Source organism: Python bivittatus, unplaced genomic scaffold, assembly GCF_059951505.1.
Source record: "Python bivittatus isolate LINGU-HERP-01145 unplaced genomic scaffold, Pbiv_v1 ctg000350_np1212, whole genome shotgun sequence".
Classification (NCBI taxonomy): Eukaryota; Metazoa; Chordata; class Lepidosauria; order Squamata; family Pythonidae; genus Python; species Python bivittatus.
In genome coordinates, this window is record NW_028277074.1 from 27,243,182 (window position 1) to 27,263,745 (window position 20,564).

At 34.5% G+C, this 20,564-nt stretch overlaps 1 protein-coding gene across 1 annotated transcript in view; it reads left to right on the forward strand.

Annotated features, from left to right (window-relative positions):
* TMEM47 (transmembrane protein 47) overlaps positions 1-19,442 on the forward strand; it is a 34,587-nt gene extending 15,145 nt beyond the window's left edge. Inside the window, exons 4-5 of the mRNA XM_007432392.3 lie at positions 11,368-11,508; positions 17,605-19,442. Coding sequence (XP_007432454.2) covers positions 11,368-11,508; positions 17,605-17,783 — 320 coding nt within the window. The 3' untranslated portion in view covers positions 17,784-19,442. The remainder of the gene's footprint in view (positions 1-11,367; positions 11,509-17,604) is intronic.
* The last annotated feature ends 1,122 nt before the right edge of the window (positions 19,443-20,564 follow it).

Below are 20,564 nucleotides of genomic sequence, written 5' to 3' on the forward strand. Positions count from 1 at the left end.
AAGGTTGAGGAGTGACAGGGAAAGCTTCTTTGGTCAGATATCCATGTTCAGTATGTGGACAGTGGAAGGCAGAGGCTGAAAAAATGTAGGGACGTGAGCAAGGACAGTGGAGGTAACATGTGAAGGGACTTGGGAATGGAAATCTTGAATGTAAATATGATATTGGTACTTCAGAATTCACAGTTAGTATAGTTACCCAACTTGAAATAAATTAGAGGCAGTTTTCAGGGAAGGCTTAATTCAGTAGTTGGTAGTTCTAGAAATGAGAAAAAAAACATAGTGTTACCTGGAAAACTTTCATAAAAATCAGCTATTTATTTGAACATCTGAAACAAGAAAACAAGCATTAGATTTAAGGTGCCAAAAACAAATATTGTTTCCATCTGAATAAAAAATGTCATCCTGCCAAAGTGAAGTTCATATGTATTTCACTAGAATATTAGTTAGATTATACACAAATGTCTTATCTCTAAAAAAAAGTCTATATTTGAACATACTGAGTAAGAAAACATATAGACTTCATTTTTCAGTAAATCAATACATCTGTTTAAAGGCAATATCATTCAAGGATATATAAAGTATTAGTAGATTTGTCTCATTGTAACTCTCGTTTCTTTGTATAATTGTAAGGTTACTTGTTCTTATGAATTGTGGAATAAATGCCCACTAGATAGTCACTGAATTATAGAGCAGTCTCCTGAACCCAGAACAGGCAGTACATAATTTCATGATGCATTCATTCTTTGTGTGAAGAATTATAGTCTACATAATTTGCTGTAATGCTTTACTTCTCTTGTTGAAGTGTTCAATAAACTTGATATATAAGAAAATAGAATTTTCGCTGCACAAAGATTACAGTAAACATTTAATGTCACATATTTTATTTTTTTCAAATGGCACCATTTGCCTATAATTTAGTTTACTTTTCTATCACCAGATTAAGTTGTGCTTCAATATCAATTTGTACACGTATATACAGATAGATTTTCAGATCCTATGCAGTCAGTGGTTGGCTACTCTGCAGCTCTCAGTTCAAGAGCAAGATCACAATTTCCTCCAAGACTATCTTCATACACTTTGGCCTCCCAATCCCAAACTTGCTTAGCAAGGATAGCTATCAGGCAGATTTTTTATTTTTATTTTTTTAATTCCTAGTCTCATTTAGGATTGTATTCTATGAAATGTAACTGCTAAAAAGCCAACACAAGAGTTCGCTTTAATGCATTGGAATGAAAACTAATGGCTGCTTATTGTAGGAAGTATCAGTATGAAAAACAGAATAGAACAATTCATGCTTTTAAGAAAAATCCATAATGATTGCTAAAAAATGTCAAAACTGTGAGAGATAAGAGAAGAACAATTTAAGTTTCTAAAAAGAAAGAAATATCATTATCGAAACAATGATAAACCCAAAACTTGGAAATAGAAGATACACAAGAAGAGGAGCAAAATCCTGTTCCTTTGGTCAGTCTTACAGAAATGGTTCTGGAAATGTAAGGCATCAAATAAAGTAAACATCAAGGATAAAAGTCATCATGCTGAGTAAATTTGGAAGTAATGTTAATTTGCATGGTACCAAAAATACAAAAAAAAATCTCTGAATCCTAGTATTTTACAGTTAAACTAAAAATACAGAACAATGCATACCCTGAAAATAATGGGATTTAAAGTAATCATTATGACTACTTCCTAAGTCTGAGCAGTACCTTTGAATATATGAAAATATTTTGAAAAGGAACACTGCATCTTAATGTTATATAAGATGCAGTTCTTTCACGTACGGAACAACTATAACTCTACTTGAAGTAAAGTTCAAATATGCCTTGCAAGATTCAGATTTTGAGATGGTATTCCCCAACCTTTGGGGCTTGAAGGAAGACTTACTTATTACAACAATGGCTGCAAGTAAACCAAGATTCTAATAAACACTGTTCTTCCTGATTTTTTAAAAGCTTTTAAAAGCTTTCCAAGAAAATACCTGTGAAAAAGGAATATGGAAATGGAAAATGAGAACAAGACTGAAAAAAGGAGTAATAAATCTAGAAAGAATTAAAGGCAGGTTCTGGATGGCATGAAATTAAACTGCCCAAACAGATAATGCAAATCACTAACACTTCAGTAAAATTACCCAAAGTTTGTTTAAAAAATATAATGAAGATATTAAAAAGTTCTCATTTGGCTTATGCTTTTTATCTATGTCTTTTCTTTTACCATTTTTTTAAAAAGTGTTCACGGCTGAAAGAAAGGATAAGGTATTAGATGAATTCCATGAAAGAATGAAATCTGGAAAAAGTAGCTGCCTTGAACTGAAACCATGTGGGGATGAATCTTAATTGTACCAAAACCCAGAAAATCCCTTTTCCTTTCCCTAGAACTGGAGCAGAACCTGAATCATTGTCTAAAATTCTCTGTGGAAGCTAACTAAAACATAACTGGGGGTGGGGGAGGAAGGAAGTTGGAATTAAATCATCTTTCTAATGAAAATAGGTATTCAAGTGAACAACCAAAGATATAATGTGACATATATTCTTTTGGTGTATCAGAATGAGTAAGGGAAATAAAACCAGCAACTGAGAGAATTAATTAATTAATTAATTAATTAATTTATGCCTTTGAATCAGTGTTGATTCCTGGTGACTGCCTGGACAAGTCCCTGCAGTTTTCTTGGCAAGGTTTTTCAGAAGTGGACTGCCCTTGCCTGCTTCCTAGGGCTGAGAGAGAGTGACTGGCCCAAGGTCACCTAGCTGGCTTTGTGCCTATGATGGGACTAAAGCTCACAGTCTCCCAGTTTCTAGCCTGGTGCCTTAAACCACTACCCCAAACTGGCTCTATATAAACACATACAACATTATTATTGAAAAATGTGTCATATTGGGAAGATGAATAGGGGTATGAATCTGATTTTGTCAAGTGATGTTATATGGACATGTAAGAATTTTTGTAATAATAAATTTGGATCTGCTAGAGAGTGCCATGTTTGCATCACTATAACATAATCTGTTGCTGGTAGATAATTCAGTGTGGCATCTTGCATATTAAACTGCTTTGTAGAAATTCCAGATATAGGTAGTCCCCAGTTTAAGAACGAGTTCTGTTCCCAAGGTCTGTCCATAAGTCGAATTTGGATGTAAGCTGGAACAGTGTTATTGTGTAATACTGTATAAGTATTATTGTGTATTTAACTTGAATCATTGTGTATTTAACTCGAATTTTGCTACAATAGGCTTTATTCTTAACAATAGGTCGTCTGTAAACTGGGTGTTATTAACCCAGGGACTACTTGTAGTGTGAAATCCCTAAAATAGCTTATTTATTTCCTCTTGGGAAGTGTAAACTTGAAAAACAGGACTCATTATGGAGGAAACAGACTATTCTAGATACCAGCTTGATCCTGAATATTCTTTTTAATCAAATGAAAGAATGGACAACTCTGATTATACCGTAGTCTTATATGTGTAAACACATTGGCATGGACCTTCTATTAGCCTTTGGCAATAGGAATATAATGCTTTGGACTTAATTTAAAACAACTTTTTATATATGGCTATTCTTTGATTAAACCATTACAAATCAAGCTCTGCAGCTCCATTATATATCTAAGACATGTTGCCAGATGATTGTGGATAATCACACCGTAAAGTCTAGAAGCCTTTTAGCAGAGTGCAAAAAGATTGGCAAATTATTCTTAAAATTAGGAACACAATTGCTTTGGAAGCTTCTGATTCACATTGTTACACTTGCAGATGTAAGTAAAAAAATCAATGCTGCTCCTTTCCATGATCACGAGAATGCTCAGGGGAAAGACAGTAATATTTTGAAGGTGTGTTATCCTGTCATCTTAGATGTAGAAATTTCATACCTTGGTTCACATATTTCAGTTAAAATGATTAGCCATGCCTTTGCCCAGGATATTGCCCATCATCTCTAATTGGTAGTCAATTTCCTGTGCCCAAAAAATATTGTTATTCATTGCTGCTGCCTTACTGTAGTTATATCTCTAAATATTTTAGCACTGCTGTAAACTTCAAAGTTCCACAATATCTCTTGTTCACTTTCTAAAAGAAATAAAACAGTAAAATGGCATTTATATTGTGTTATCACATACTAACTGCCATTTATTCTATGTATATTCACTGAGGTGTAGTATAAATATTGAATGGAACTTTTAGTTGTTCATCTGATTTTTAAAAACAACCACTTCATGGAAAATTCAAATATAGAAGTCAGTACAATGGTTCCCAAATCTACATTTTGATCCAAAGTAGCTTTTAAAAAATATGTGTGTGTGTGTGTATCTATCTATATATATCTATATAATCTACTTACTTACAGAACAGTAGAAAACCTGGCAGATAATGTATTAACTACTATGGTTAAAAAAAAAAAGAAAAATTTTTTCAGCTACTTTAGGTAAAAATGTTTGATTCAGACCCGTGTTTTTCAAACTTGGCAACTTTAAGATGTATAGATTTCAACTCCGAGAATTCCCCAGCCAGCAATTCTGGGAGTTGAAGTCCACACGTTGCCAAGTTTGAAAAACACTGATTCATACTGTGACTGAATTTTAAAAGAACTATGCTAGTCACCTCTCTTTTCCAGAATCAATCCAGCTAAACCTTTATTCATGCAACTAAGGTATTTTTTTTTTTTTGTCTGCGCTCAGTCATTGCTGACCCTGCAGTGACTGCTTGGACGAGTCCTTGCAGTTTTCAAGGCAATTGTTTTTCGGAAGTGGTTTGCCAGAGCCTCCTTCCTAGGGCAGAGCCCAGCTGGCAAGCACAGGAGGCGGGGTTTCCGTTGCTTCGCGCCCTTTTCGGGCACGCGCGGTTTTTCGCGCTTACCGGCAACTGCTCCCAACTCCTTTTTGCAAGGCGCCGCCAGCATTTTTCCTCCCACCGGAGTGAGAGTACCCATTTATCTACTTATGTAAGTTTTCGAACTGTTGGGTTGACAGGAACTGGGGAGGAAACAGGAGCTCACCCTGTTTAATGTGAAGGCTGGACTCGAACTGCCGAAGCGTCGACCATTTCTGGCAGGCAACTTTCAGCGTCATTAAGCCGTTTTTCAGGATAGAGGTCTTGCCATCTTTTGATCACAGGACAAAACATGAAAAAAAAAAAAAAAGCATTTCACAGAAGAGATTATTCGTTCTTCATCTCAGAAAAGGAAACCTACCTGCAAAGAGGCCCAGCAGCTCTGACTTCCCTTCTTGGATATTCACATTTGACAAAGGCGGAGTTGGACAACATAGATTTTGTGGGGGCAGAAGCACTGAGGTGATCCTACAACCCTTGAACTTCTTTATATGATTAATGCATGTAGGAATTGCTATCCTCTATTCATTAGAAGTTAGTCTTTGAATTGGACCTCTAAGGTCACACAGAACATTAATTTGTACATTTGGGATGGGAAATTTTGACCCAGCATCCCTCACCAGTAGCTAAGTTAGCATGGGCCACTTAGAATTGTAGTTTTAAGGACAAAATGGCATCTTAATTTGATATGATGAATTGATGTCAAAGGAAGCTTACAAAAACTAAAACCTCCTTCTATGTTTCCCATTTGGGGAGATTTTCAGAGGCAAAATAGCTACCTCAATCCCCTCTTTGCCCATAAACTTCATAAAAGGCACTCCTTACAACCCAAGCACTCTTTGTTTCTTCCCTCTCCAATTGGGTTTAATTCTCCTATTGGGAGAGGAGTTAATGAACAAAATAATAAACAAAACTTACATACTTTTCAATAATAACATTTTACATTTACAGTATACATCCCATACATAATATGTAGAAGTGATAAGCTTTAATTCAACTCTGTTTCTATAGATATTACTATCCAAACTACTCTTCTCCAATCTGATGTTCTTCAGATTTTTAAGGACTGCAACACCCAGAATTCCAGCCACATCGTAGGAGATCATATTGTGAGAGGCTGATCCTGACTATATAGGTCATAGTATGCATCAGTTACCCATATTTCACTCTGAAACTGTTTGTGTCTGTAGCTTTCTTTGATATGATCACATTTTTACTTACTTACATCTCCAGATTATAAATTATTTCAGGAGGTTTCAATTGCTCTTAACTTGTCATTTCATAGCAAGACATTTTATATTGCATTTAGGGAAGTGAGTTAGCAATGTTTATTTTCGAAAAGTTTCAATTAAGCTAAATCTGGAATCTGTTCAGATATTCCCTTTGCATCTTCAGTGCAAGACAGGAGGAGTGGTGAGCAGTCCCTTCCTTCTCTTAATCATATTGATGATATGATTGCAAGGACAGTTGCCTTTGTTAGAATACAGTTATTTGCAGCAGGAAGCTATAGCAAGAATCATGGTAATGGAGAACGCCAACTAATGTTGAAGTGTTTGCATGTTCTGGAAGATTCCTGCTGCATAAAGTTGTGTTATAAGCACAGAGATATCTTTTAATATCAATTATCAGGACAGCTAGGACTTCAGGGGGCCATTCAGCTCTCCTATATTAAATTGAATAAAGGTAATGCCTTAGTAGAGACCTTCTACTACCATGGGTAGTTGACACTCACAACCTGGTAGTGGGTACTGGACAGAGAAATGCATTTGTGACTAGTGTTGGGTGGAGCGCTTCACTAAATTGTAATTATGTGTAAAAAAAAAAGAATGGATAGAAATTTTTAAAATCCCATTAATTTGTGTATTAAAGGATATTTGACCTAAATGAAAACTTTTGGCTACTTATTACAAGTATATTTTAAAAGTTGATACAGGTAGTTGTTGACTTATGACCATTCATTCAGTGACTGTTCATAGTTATGGCAGCACTGAACAAAGGGACTTATGACCGGTCCTCAAAGTTACCAGCTGTTGCAGTGTCTCCATGGTCATGTGATCAAAATTCTGGTACGTAGCAGCCCAACTTCACTAATGTCTGCAGGAATGCTTCAACTCCCCCCACTCACCTATCTGCCCCCCATCTATGCCCTTCTGGTTGCTCTACATTTGCTGGCCTTGTGCTTGCTGGGTCTGCTGCCCCTGCTGGCCTTGCCAACCTCAGCTGACCTTTGCCGTCTTCTTCCTGCTGCTGCTAATGAGGCATACCTGGTCTGGCCTATCATGAAGCAGCTGCTGGCCTTTCTGAGGCTGCTCCTGCCCCTTGTCCAATTTGCATGTGGCCTTCTCTAAATTGCATGCAGCCTTCTTGTGAGGTTTGGGAAGGCACAGCATGAAAGAAGGCCCCAGCTGCACCAGTGTGAAAGAAGGACCCAGCTAGAAGGGGTCCTTCTTTTTGAGACAGGCATGTGAAAGAAGGCCCCAGCTGGGTCCTTCTTTTTTCCCTGAGGCTTTCTTCCCAAGGTTGCACACAGCAGTTTCCTCATGAGACCTGGGGAAGATGGCCTCATGTGGCCAGCAGCTGCCACGCAAAAGGCCAGGGCAGGCACACTTTGTCAGTAGGGGGAGCAAGAAGATGGCAAAGGTCAGCTGGGGCAGCGAAGCGCTGGGCGGCAGGGACCTTGGAGTGCAGGGTGGAGTGGGCAGCTGCAGCTGGGACTGGGCTGGGGTGGCTGGGGCTTCCCAGGATACTGCAGCTTCATGCTGTGCTACATTGCAGCTCAGGGACTTCTTGCAGCCCCAGAACTGTGGTGTGCTAAGAAGCCCCTGAGGTACAGCGTGGCAAGCAGCCCCAGAGCCATGCGGTGGGATAGTTGAAGAGGAGGCAGTCCTTACCTTACTGAGGCTCAGGGCTGGGAGGACCAAGCCTGGAATGGCTTGGATTGGGGAAGGTCCTTGGCTAACAACTTGTGGAATTTGGTTAATGATGGCAACAGGGAGAGCTAAGCAATGTGGTCACATGACATTGCACTTTATTATCGCATCACTTAGCAATGGAAATTCCATCCCAATTACCATTGTAACCTGTATAACTATTCTAAAATCAATGGTTTGTTTACCTACATTTTATTATATTTTAAAAACTCCACTGCTAGCTGTTCTGAGACTCTCCTGACCAAATAATAATAATAATAATAATAATAACAACAACAACAGCAACAGCAACAGCAACAACAGCAACAACAACAATAACATTATTGATTTGCATGAATAGCCAGTGCATAATGGTTTGATGTCACCTGGAACAGTTGCAGGATTATTTATACAGGAGATAATCAATCTATGGAATTCATTAGCACAAGTTCTGATTGTGGCTACTAACCTGAATAGCTTTAAAGGGAGATGGGGATAGGCCTATAAAGGGCTAAGTCTTGAAGATTTTGTCTTAGCTCTGGGTTGGTTGCAGTATGTCTCCAAATGTCACTTGCAATAGATCAATGGCGGGAGAGGGATATGTCTCCATCTCCTGCTGGTGAGCACCACAGAGTCATCTGGTTAGCCATTGTAAGAAACAAAATGCTGGGTTTTGGTAAGATCCAACAAGCCTGCTATTATGTATTCTGTTTTTAGTTGTAGTGGCCTTTTGGGGAGTTCTATATGCAATTCATTTTGTAATTACCATACGAACAAAAATCTCTCTGAAATTATTTCAAAATTCAATAAATTAGCACCATTAGAATTATTAACCTAAAAAAACCAACCAACAATCAACCACCATCATGAAAATAAGTAACTTTTATGCACAAATATGGCAGAACTGATGTTTTTATTCTTGTTAAATTTCATCAGACTGAACAGCCTTAGAACTCCAACATGGAGATCTCTAATTTTTAATCCTCAACACTCAAAAGACTGGCTTTCAAAATCTCAGCTCAAAATTATTTGGCTATTATCTGATTTTATGCCATCAGTTGTAAATCTTAATGCTCTATTATCTTTGTTTAGATATCCTGTTTTAATATAATATATATTTGATACAACTGTCTGATTGGATACAATGGAAAACAGTTTTAAAAACTGGTAGTTAGATTTAATTTAAAATAAAACTGGCCCAGACTTGGACGTGTGATAAAAGTTTTGAAGTGAAAATGTCTAATCATGAATATTTCTATTTTTATAGCAATTTTATTAAAGATTACAATTGCAACAATATTTTTTTTAAAAAAATAGAAGAATAAAAAGAAAAAATAAAAGATGAAGAAATGAAAGAAATAGAAAGAAAAATGGAAAAGAAAGAAAAAATAAGAATACAGTAAAGTAAAAGAAATATATAAAGAAGTGACTTCCCCCTTCATCACAAGTATAAACAATTTTAGTAACTTATCATCTTCTCTTAAAATACAGCAAATGATCTCTTCTTCCTATATCCCATCTCTTATCTATAAACAAATCCATAAAGCCTCATCATTTCAGTCTGATGTCAACAAATGTCCATTAAGGGTTACCAGAGATAACATATCTATTTTAACCCTGATCAAATAAGCCAACCTTATATTGCTTCCTTTTACTTCTAACAATCTGGATCTTTAGTTTCTTCAAATAAATTTCTTTTTACTTTTCTTCATCCCTTCTCAAAAAATTCTTCAAAACTTTAACAAGCCTCTTTTGTAAATTCCATGTAGGAAAATTATTCAGGTCATTCTCTTGATTTGTTATTTGTATATCCCTTTTCATTATGAAGACATCAGGTAGTTTCTTTTGTATGTCCAGTGTTAATCTTTTTCCATGTCATTCTTATAGCCTGTCATTTTTAAATCCACTTTCAAATCAGTCTTGATCTTGACAGGTAAAACTTGTTCCTCTTCCATAACATCTTTTAAACACAGTCTATCTATAGAGATAGACACTATTAAAATTAACTTGTGGGTACATTGTTCAAAAATATCCTTCAATATGTTCAATGTTAAAATATTTGGTTCATTCTGTAATTGTGAGTTCAGTTTTCATGGAGCTGTCTTCAGTCTGCCATTTTTTTCCCATATGTCCTAACCTTGAATATTTCTAGATCTCAACAGAAATGGTCTAACATTAGAAAAAGTCTTTTCAACTATGAAATGGAAGTTAGACTGCTTATTTGTCACTGGAATATGCCTGTTAAGGTTGGAAAAGAATATGTAATGATGAAATATTTCACTTCAAAACGTTTTGTACATCTTTAAACCAGTATTTCTTTTACAAGGGAATGTGCTTATACATATTAAGAGGGACATGTAGATTAAACCAAGAAAAAAATTCATTTTATTTGTGTGATAGGTACTCTCAAGATCTGACTGATTTATTATGTGGCATCAAGTCATTTTCAATTCCCAGTGACCACACAGATAGATTTTCTCCATGATCTCAAGATCTACCACTCCTCATAACATTTTTTTTTTACTGAAGCTCATATTTTAATTGGATGGATATTCCTAATGATGGCAATAGGAACTTTCTATCCAGTGCTAAGAGAAGCTTGGAGGAACATTTTTTTTCAGAAGTACATCTTCATCTACAACATTCCTAATAATTATCAATCCTTGCTCTATTTCCCTTGTTAAATCATCTATTTTCATGTGGTCAAAAGTAGAAAACTTTGTCATTGTATGTAGATCCAGATCTTTCTATATAAATTGAAATCCCCATCTGAACAATGCCTTTAATAGAAGCAGTCAAAATGGCACAAAATAGTGTGTAAAACTTTTGAGTTTTTCTGAATTCTTCAACAGCCAACAAATTACAAAAAGTGGGAAATGGGGAGAGGTAAGAAAATTCATAACTTAAGGCCAGATGTTTCCTGAGCTTGCAATGAAAAATCAGTCTCAAAATGGATATTATAGAATAAATGTATTTGGTAGCAGTAAATGTCATTAGTGTTAATTTGCATCTAGCTTTCAGGGAGGAAAAAAAATTAAACTGGTTTGCTTCCACGGCTCAGAAAATACAAAGGTCAGTAGTTCTTAATTTTTATCTTGTCCACAGGGAGATGAGAGCAGAAATAAATAAACATTTTAGTCTTTATATTAGCAAAGCTGGGAGAAATTTATGTGGTTAGGCCAAATTGCATACTGGTCAGAGGCTTGCAACCTCAAATTGCTTTATCCTGGATTATTGAAAATTTATTCCTTTGCAAACACCCTTTAGTCTGCTACATAAAAAACTACCATAACAGTGTTGTGGTGGGGAGGGGATCCAAAACCCATAGGTGTATAATATCTTTGTTAGGACCAGACAAAGTGGAATTAATCATGCAAGACTGAAAATTCTGCAGAATGCATGTATTTTCATTTCATAAAATGAAATATGGTTGTATTTTTTTCTATAGAATGTAGGTCAAACAGAAAAGTGACAGTCTTAAATGAAAAGTCTGTTTTATAGGCTCTTGGAAGAGTACTGTATATATAGAGTTCTACTTTCACATAATAAAGAAGTCTATATATTTGTACTTTTATTTGTTTCTTTTCTATTCTGCTGAAGCATCACTTTGAGTTATTGTCTAAATTGTTACTTTTCCTTTATAGATTGGCAGATTGCTACCCTTTCTATGCTGTTGGGTGGTGCCGCCATAATTCTTATAGCTTTCTTGGTTGGACTAATTTCTATCTGTGTGGGATCACGGAGGAGGTTCTACAGGCCCGTTGCTGTCATGCTGTTTGCGGCAGGTAAGTTAATTGCTTCTCTAAAATATATACCACATTAGATAGCTGCCACTTTCTCAAAAAATAGAGGTGATGCATATCTTGTAATCCAAAAATAGTATGTTCATTGCCAGAACCTGAACTGCAGACCGTTCAACTTTTGTTTAGACGGCCAAGAAATCCCAAGGTCTTTCAGCTTTTCTCTCCCGGCCATTTCCTCCAATTTATAGTAAGATCTTTCTACCAGTTAAAGTCTGAAGAGCATTCAGTGGCGACTATATGACAGGAGAGTTTTCTGTGCCTATTTTTGCAGCCTAGATGTCATCAGTCCAATCTAAGCATTATAGGAAATAAAACACACATTGTTACTTGATAATAGTAGTATCTTATCTCATCAGTCATTGTTTGCTTTACACTTCTGAGTACATTGTAGGTGATTACAACAGATACCATTCCAGGCCTTTGTAGAAACTTAAGGGACTTTATCTTTCAATATACAGTGTCACTGTTTATATTTTTTTACATTTTATTTTCTTTCTTCTGAAAAGTGTTACGCTTTCCTTAAGCACTAGGTCTTGAAATCATTCATATAAAAATAAATAGGATTAAACTCAAATGTGTTTATATTTTTCCTATGCTCCCCAGGAAGCCTTGCTTTCATTGTGTCAGCTTTGCTTTTGTTATTAATTTCAATAGCCTTCATACTATAAATCCCTTATTTTTCAAAGGATCAAAGGAAAGAGATTATATGAAGAAATATTTTTAAGACTCACATGAAGACTCAAGGATGTTCTCTAATGGAATATGTAACAAAATTATCATTTGATATGGATTTGAATAACCATTAAGTTAGCCAATAATAGAGTTTTCCCTTCCTTCTCGCAAAGTTTTCCAGCCACAGCTTCCTTTCTGTCAATCACATTTTTTCTGAAACTGAAATAGTAAGCTTGTCTGATAGACCATAATAGAGAGCATGACAGACTATCTACTCTGCTAGATGGATTTTAAAAAATCAATTTAAAAGGATGTGGAATCCAAGTTCTTAATATTTCAAGAATGAATATAATTATAAGGAGAAGTATCCTACTGCCCCCTGCTGTTTCCATTATTTTAGTTAAGTCATTTCAGAGGGTAAGGAATACATTGAGGTACCTTTATATTAAAACTCTGTATTTCCAATTTGCAAAACAATTTGCAAGGATTATTTTGATCTTCATTCCATTCACTGGCAGAACACAGTAAGAATTATTTACTGAAAGTGTGTTTTAGTTTATCTGTTTTACTTAAGCATTCCTAAGTATGTTTAAAGTTCTTGAGCTGATTTTGTTCAAGCCTTTGCATCTTATGAGATTTGAAAAAACTCCATATACATATATCTGATAGGACAAGGAGCATGAGAAGAATTCTACTACCCAAAATAGAGGAAAAATTATCTTAAGTAGACTTCTTTCAAGCATTTGATTGATAACACCAATCATTCTAAATGTTCATCAGCTACAAAAGTTATAATAAACAATGCTTGAGAAGCTAGAAAGGAATTTGGCAAAGCCTTTATTTTTCTGGCCTGATAAAAATAAACCATAATCTAATAATTTCACACTTGTTTAGAGTAAAAACTCCTTGCAAAGAGAGGAGAGAGAGAGAGAGAGAAAGAGAGAAGTTGGTTTAGTAATACCAAGAAGATATCTGAACAGCATAGTTAGATTGCTATTTTCTCCTGGTTTAGAAGTCCTGTAGAAAGAAATGAGATTGCCATTAACATTAGGAATTAAAAGTTGCCTACAATAATATAAAAAAATGCTCTGGTGCTTTGAGCTAACTTAGGTTCCTGCTAATAAACATTTAAAAAAACAAGGATTTTTAAAAATGTTTATTCAAATGTCTAAATTCACATTTACCATCAAAGTGTTAATATAAACCTAAAAGTCCAAGAGTTCCTTAAAGCATCCTCAAGAGATGATTGTTCAGTCTTTGACTGTACTCACCCAACAAAGAGAAGCTCACATTTTCTTGACAACTGAGTTAACTGTCCAACTTCTCTTTCCACCAGGATGTTTATCCTAACATTTATCTGTATTTTGTGTTCCTATTACTTAATAATATTTTTCTGTGTCCTGCATTCTGAGATTATAAGAATTTTTGACCTCCTCTTCCTCCTCCTCCTTCTCCTTCTCTTTTGTATGTGTGATCCCCTCTCATGTATTATACCTAAAATTACATGTTCTTTTCTTGCAGCCACGTCATATTCCTGTGATAAACTTTCATTCTAAAATCCTTTTCACATTCACATTCACATTTACATTTTATTTCTTTTTCCTAAGTGAAGGACTTTGTATTTGTCTTCATTAATCTTTTCAAACCTATCGATATCATTTTGGATTTTGTTTTAGCTGTATGATATAAAATGTGCCAATATTTTTACTTAATTCAAGTCATTAAGGGTAACTCTGCAGCACCTAATTCAATACACATATATCCACCTACCCCATTTGATGAAGAGACATTGAGAAATACTCTTCAAGTACAATTTTCAGTTTAATGAACCTGCCATCCAGTCCATACTTAACTGGCTTTCCTAATGTCAAGATGTATTATGTCCACAGCATTCCCACAGTGTACAAAAGAAGTTATCCCATCAAAAAATGAAATAAGTTTAGTCTAACAAGATTTGTTCATGATAAAGCCATGTTAACTTTTAGGAATCACTGCACTGATTCCTACATCACTGCACTACAGAGCAATTGCTTTATGATTTGTTCTAGAATCTTCCCAGATACAGATGCAGATAGTCAGATAATCAGAATGAATGGGTTCTAGTTCACCAAGTCCTTTCTGCTACATCTTTCAAAGATAGGGATCAAACCATCTGGTACTTTACCTAATCTCCCTGATTTCTCAAAGATAATGGATGGACATTTAGACAGACCATCAACAGGTTCTTCAGTACCCTAAAATACATTTCACCTGATCCTGAAGATTTGAATTCATTCATGGTCAGTAGGTATTCCCTAATTATGTCAAGCACAGCTTTTTACTTAATGTTTTGTTTGTGTGTTTTAGCCACATTGCCTTTTTCTCCTGTCTTCTATTATTTTTCTTGTTGATTTTTTTTTGGGGGTGTGTGTGTTACATTATGCTTTTAATGTCTTCTTTATTCCTTCTCACCCATGTTGAGTTTCTTTTCCTCTTAGTCACTCTTGACATGAAATCTACTTATAATACTACTTTTCTCCATCATTTCCACTATTTCTACTTCATCTACTAAGTCTTCCCTATGGGTTAGTATTAAGAGAAAAATAACTGATAGCCTTGTGCCTTTCTCCACTCTATGAAGGAAAAGAATTTCAGCAAGATAGCTCATGAATTTCTAAAAAGCTCATGCTTGGTATAGCTTCTCTCCCAACATATCTTGGAATAATTAAAGTCTGCCATCACTACTACTTCATGACTCTTTGAAAGTTCTAGAGTTTGTTTTTGGAAAACATCATCCATACTTTTCCCTTGGTTGGAGGGTTGCTATATTTAACAAGATTTAACCCCTTTTAACAGGAATGTAGGTATTATTAGTTGTCAGTATATATAGAAAATTAATAAAATTAGCCCAAAATTAAGCCCATAATGGATTAATGTAGAGGTATAACCAAACACATATTATAAATGATCAGTATCATTTAGTCAAATTTAGTCAAAATGGACATTTAAAGAATATAAATATCTACACATTTTCATTATTAATCTTCTGAAAAAATTGTTTAAAATTGTTTGGTTTCTAAGCAATATTCCATATTTTAATTAAATAATTCAGATTAAAGTAATGGAAGTTATATGCTTTTTCTACCTATATTTATCTCCCCAATATTTTATGTACAATTTAATTATATACACAGTTCCATATGAATTGTATTGTAACTAACTACTAGTTAATATTCATTATAAGAAGTCATATGTAATAAATAACCTTCTCTTGATTATATTACTTCATTAACTTCTCCATTATAATCTGTTTATAGAAACCATTACTTTTGTCACCTGTGTTCTTGGCAATTATCATAAAAGTCTGAATGATACAAACAGAAAAAGAATAATGGAAGGGAGACAGAGATCGTTCTATAGAATCCCCACATATGCTATTTTGTTCTAATAACATATGATTTTACATATGCTGCTGAATTTTTCAGTTGACATATTCTTTGTGAATTAAACATGACTCATTGTGGTAATCTAACTTAGGTGTTACTGAGTATTGGCTAAGTAAAATTTAGATTGTACATTACTTTGAAATGAAGCTGTCATTCTACCGGGATTCCTATGCAATGTTTTCGAAAATAATGAGTGCTGCTTGTATTAGTTTTATTATTTCAATAAGACTTGTCTCATAAAGAAGAGGTGAAAGTAACCAGCTACATTTCTTGAATTGTGTCATTTCAAATGGTAGGTGAAAGAATGAATAATGGAATATTTGTTCCCATCAAAATTCAACAGCAACATATGGGTTTTTAGGGGGAGGACAAGGCTTTTGGTCCATACATCACTGCATCCTTTTTGAAGAGTTTTTAATTGCTATGTTGAAATTATTTTAACGTGTTTTTAATCTCTCTCTCTCTCTCTCTTTCTCTCTCTCATCTGCTGTGTAGTATTTTTATGGTAGGGCCGAAATCTCCTGTTCCTTTCATTGATTAATTAATGAGATTTTTTTTGCAGTATTATAGGTGTCAGTTTACATATGATATGATATAGAAGATGGATACATTTCTTCCTTTTAATAACAACAAATGTTCTGGTCATTGAAGCCCACAAGGTCTGCTTTTTACCTAAGCTATTTGGTGGTGCTATTTCATGAGACCACATCAATTCTTTTGGTTACCTGAGATGAAAATATAGTTAATCAACAACCACTGCTTGGAGTGTTTGAAAACAATTTAATGTCAAAACAAGGAGCAGAAATTACCCTCTTGCTGTTTATGTACAAACATGTCCCACTTGAGAAAGACTCCTCATATTTGCAAGTTCTAAAGATGATTACGGGGGGGGGGGGGGCGAATCAGCATCCCTCTCTGCCATAATCAATGAAAATGCAGGGATAAAAATATTTTAGTAAATTAACATATTAAAAAGGAAAAAGAAACACACACACACAAAAAGAAAAAAGGAATGGAAGAGGACTCCCATGTAGTATGCAATGATATTTTAATTTGAAGCCTAATGCATTTGGAGCATAGATTTTTTTTTTCCCTGGATGGTCATTTTGAACAAATAAGAGCCACTAAAGGACATCCTTGTCTGAAATACACAGTGCCATGTATTAAAATATCATTTGCATGTAGCACTTGGTGTACTTTCCACTTTTTTTGGCAGGGAGAGTTATATTTGCAAAAGTGGGTACCACATTAACTGCTTTATGTGTTTACTTTTCCTCACTTTCTGAAAGTTATAAGAATCTAGTCTCTATTATTATTAGTATTAATTTAGCCAATAAATTCCTATCTATTGTTTTCTTTGTTAATAAAAACAGAATAAGTAGCATATACAACTTAGTAAGTAAAACTGCAGATCTTTCCATTCATTAGGATTTTTTCATATCCAAATTAAGGATGTTCAAAGTATGCATTGCCCTAGTCCTCAGTACTCTTCAATAAACAGAATTGTATATTTTTGTATTGAGCATGAATAAATTCTAGTGCTGTATGGATGTTTATATCCATAAACTATCCATATCTACCTCATATCTGAGCTTTTTATATCCAACATTCCCTAAAATACATTCTTCTATGCCTGCAGTTCTTCCCAAATATAAACTGGTTTCATATACAGACTTTACAAAAACCTATAGTTTCACAAATGATTCTCAGCTAAGAATGACATATGCTAATATATTTCATTGCTGGTGACAAAACAACTTTGCTGAGTTTGTAGAAAAAAAATTCCTGATTTGGAGCATTGAAACACAGGATTATTAATTCAGTCCAGGAGGGGGCATGTGTTACTTCTAAATAAGAAGTGGGCTAACACTTATAGAAAGTTCTATCAAAATGTGTCCTGGAGATTCAGTGTTGTTTTTCTACTAGATAATTGAGACACGTTATACCTGACTCCCCCTCTCCCCCCCCTTTTTTTTTCCAGTGGTTCTTCAGGTGTGCAGTCTCGTCCTTTACCCGATCAAGTTCATTGAAACTGTCAACTTAAGAATATACCATGAGTTCAACTGGGGCTATGGCCTGGCTTGGGGTGCAACTATATTTTCCTTTGGGGGTGCCATACTTTATTGTCTGAACCCTAAGAACTATGAAGACTACTACTAAAGGAAACTTCTTTTGTAAGGAAAGGAATAAAACAAGGAATGTCCTGTCTTTTATAAATGTTTTTAGTACTTTTGTAGAGTGTCAAGCTGTCTACTCTATTGATTTTTTAGCCATGACCTTTTGGCTATAACTACTACAAATAGCTTTTTAACATCTCTTTAAAAAAACCTGATAAATTACATCTGATGATCAGTCTATAGTGAAATGAAAGAAGTGGCAGCTACAGTAAGAAAGGTAATGGATATGAAAAAAGCAGTTGTATTTGCTCTAGTCTACTAGCACAAGAATTGTGCAATTGCCTCTATATTACATATGATTCAAATACACTGAAGCTTGCCAACTTAGGCTGCTGTATTGTCTTGGTCCTCTGGGACTCTTACACAAAATAAATGGCTGAATGACTGGATGCCAAGACAAGAGAAGACAATTGATTAATACATGCATTCAACAGTTCTCTAACAAGATGAATTTATACATTTTTCAGCCAGCCGTGGTATAGCAACAAGTCAAAACCTAGAACATATTCTTCAAATCACATGGTTGGACATTCTGTCTCAGCTGTAACCAAGTTCTGGAAATAATGTAGAGAATGACACAAATGTATTGAAAATTTTTAAAGGTGGGGGGAGCAGGGAAAATCTGCATGAGCTACTTTTATCTTGACTGCCATTTCATTTCCAAGCACCACAGTAAAGATTTCATGAGCAGCATTTGAAAATGCTTTATAGGAGGCATTTATTGATATCTCTATCATGATAGAACAATGGAGATAGAACATGACATCCTAAGCTAGCAGGCACAGAAACTCTTAAATTACTGTCAGTTTATAAGAGCTTTCTGTAACTCTTGGTTAGGCTTAAAATAATTAATTAAAATTAATGTTGCTTATCTACAAATGGGAGTGTCAGCAAATAAGTGCTTGAAATGGGTTGAGATGTCTTCAGTCATCATAGTCATCACAATAGACCATGGACTATTATCTGACAAATGAGACACAATGATTTTCAGGTATGCATGGTACCAGGTTCCCATGTTTTTCTCTGGCATGATTATATAAGGGGATATATATGGGATTTGTTTCCTTAGATTAATTACAGCTTCCCATTTTATCCAAACTTGATAAGCTGTGATAAATTTTTGCTTTAAGCCAATTTCAAACTGTGGATTTTGAAGCTAGCTTTTTCAAACAAACTTTAGATAATATTAACTACATTTTTTTTTTCAGAAATAAAATTTAATTTAGAGAGATGAGTGTGCCATTACTTTGACTTTTAAGTAAAAGCTTCTGATCTATTTCTCTGAGCAACATTGCAGGAAGATTGAAAGGTCTATAAGAATATAAGACTTGCCTAGGTTAGCTCTTAACATAATAAATAATAGTTTGCCACAATGTCTAATGCTGCCAGTGTGTTTGTTTGCCATAAATATAATTATTGTGCAGATAAAAACAAACATAACTTTTAAATGAAAGCATCTATAAAAATTAAGTCAATATTAATATAAAAGGAATATATCTATATATCTATTGCTATTGCTATTAGACCAATAACTGCTCTCAGAAATATATATATATTTCTGGGAGCAGTTGTTGGTCTAATAAGATCTTGCCAATCTTTAATGATATATTTTGTAAAAGACATGACCTTGGCTGAAAAGCCATACTGATAAATATATTTCAGTAAAGAGTGGGGAAAAACGTTACTATTAAACTCACTGGGAACTAAAACTAGAGAAAATGAAGTATGACACAATTTAGACATTGATCTGAAAAAAGTGCTAATGTGACAAATCACTCTTTGGATAAAATTTGATTTTTTGAAAAAGAAACTAAGAAATCATATCTTTTCCATAGGGACTACCAGGGATGTATTATGAAAATCATAAATTATTGTAACAGTTAATATACAAATTATACTTTTTTTCCTCCAGATATAAAGGACTAGATGAGATTCTTTGCAATTATCATTGCTTGCTTAATTTATTTCCTATTCAAATTTTGCAAAAAAAAAAAAATATATATATATAAACTTTGTGACCAAAGTTAATTTGGGATGGGAAATTGAAATTGATTTACCCAATATAACATTTATTTTTGTTTAGAATTGTCTTATTTGGATATTTTTCAATTCTGAAAATATTTTTATACAGTGTATATGGTTCTAATACAAATTTAAAAACAATTATTTTTGTTATATGGAAATTAGAATGTACGCTAGTCTGGATCTCCTTTAAAACCTAAAGAATGAAAATGCTGCTCTGTGTTGTAGTTCTGTAATACTTTTGCAGAATTTCTTAATTTGAAAACCTCAAAGTAATAAACAATTATTGCAAATGACAGAAAGAAAAAGGGAGTGTCCTGCAAAGCATAAATCTATAATAAATATGTTTAAATGTATAAATATTAACAAACAGACAGTTGTGTTTTTTTAAAAAGATCTGGACTATGACTTTTGCTCCAAACTAGAACTCTTTTATGGCTTATTTTCTGGACAACCCCCACCTACCCACACACCCACCCTCTGTTACTGATGTTTAAAAAAGGTACTGCTGTATATGCAGCTGGAAGTAACAGCCTGCATATTCAGGAGCAGGAATGTCTATCATGGCTTTGTACTCCACGTAAAACAGATAATTGGTGCTATCTGCTCTTATTTATCCTCTACCCTACAACTGAGGCTAATTGGGGTGGTAAATAGCTGATAAAGAAAAGGAACATCTCATTGGAATTCCATCTGGAACTAACCCAGAGTCTGTAGAGAATGTTAAGAAGTAAAGGGTGAA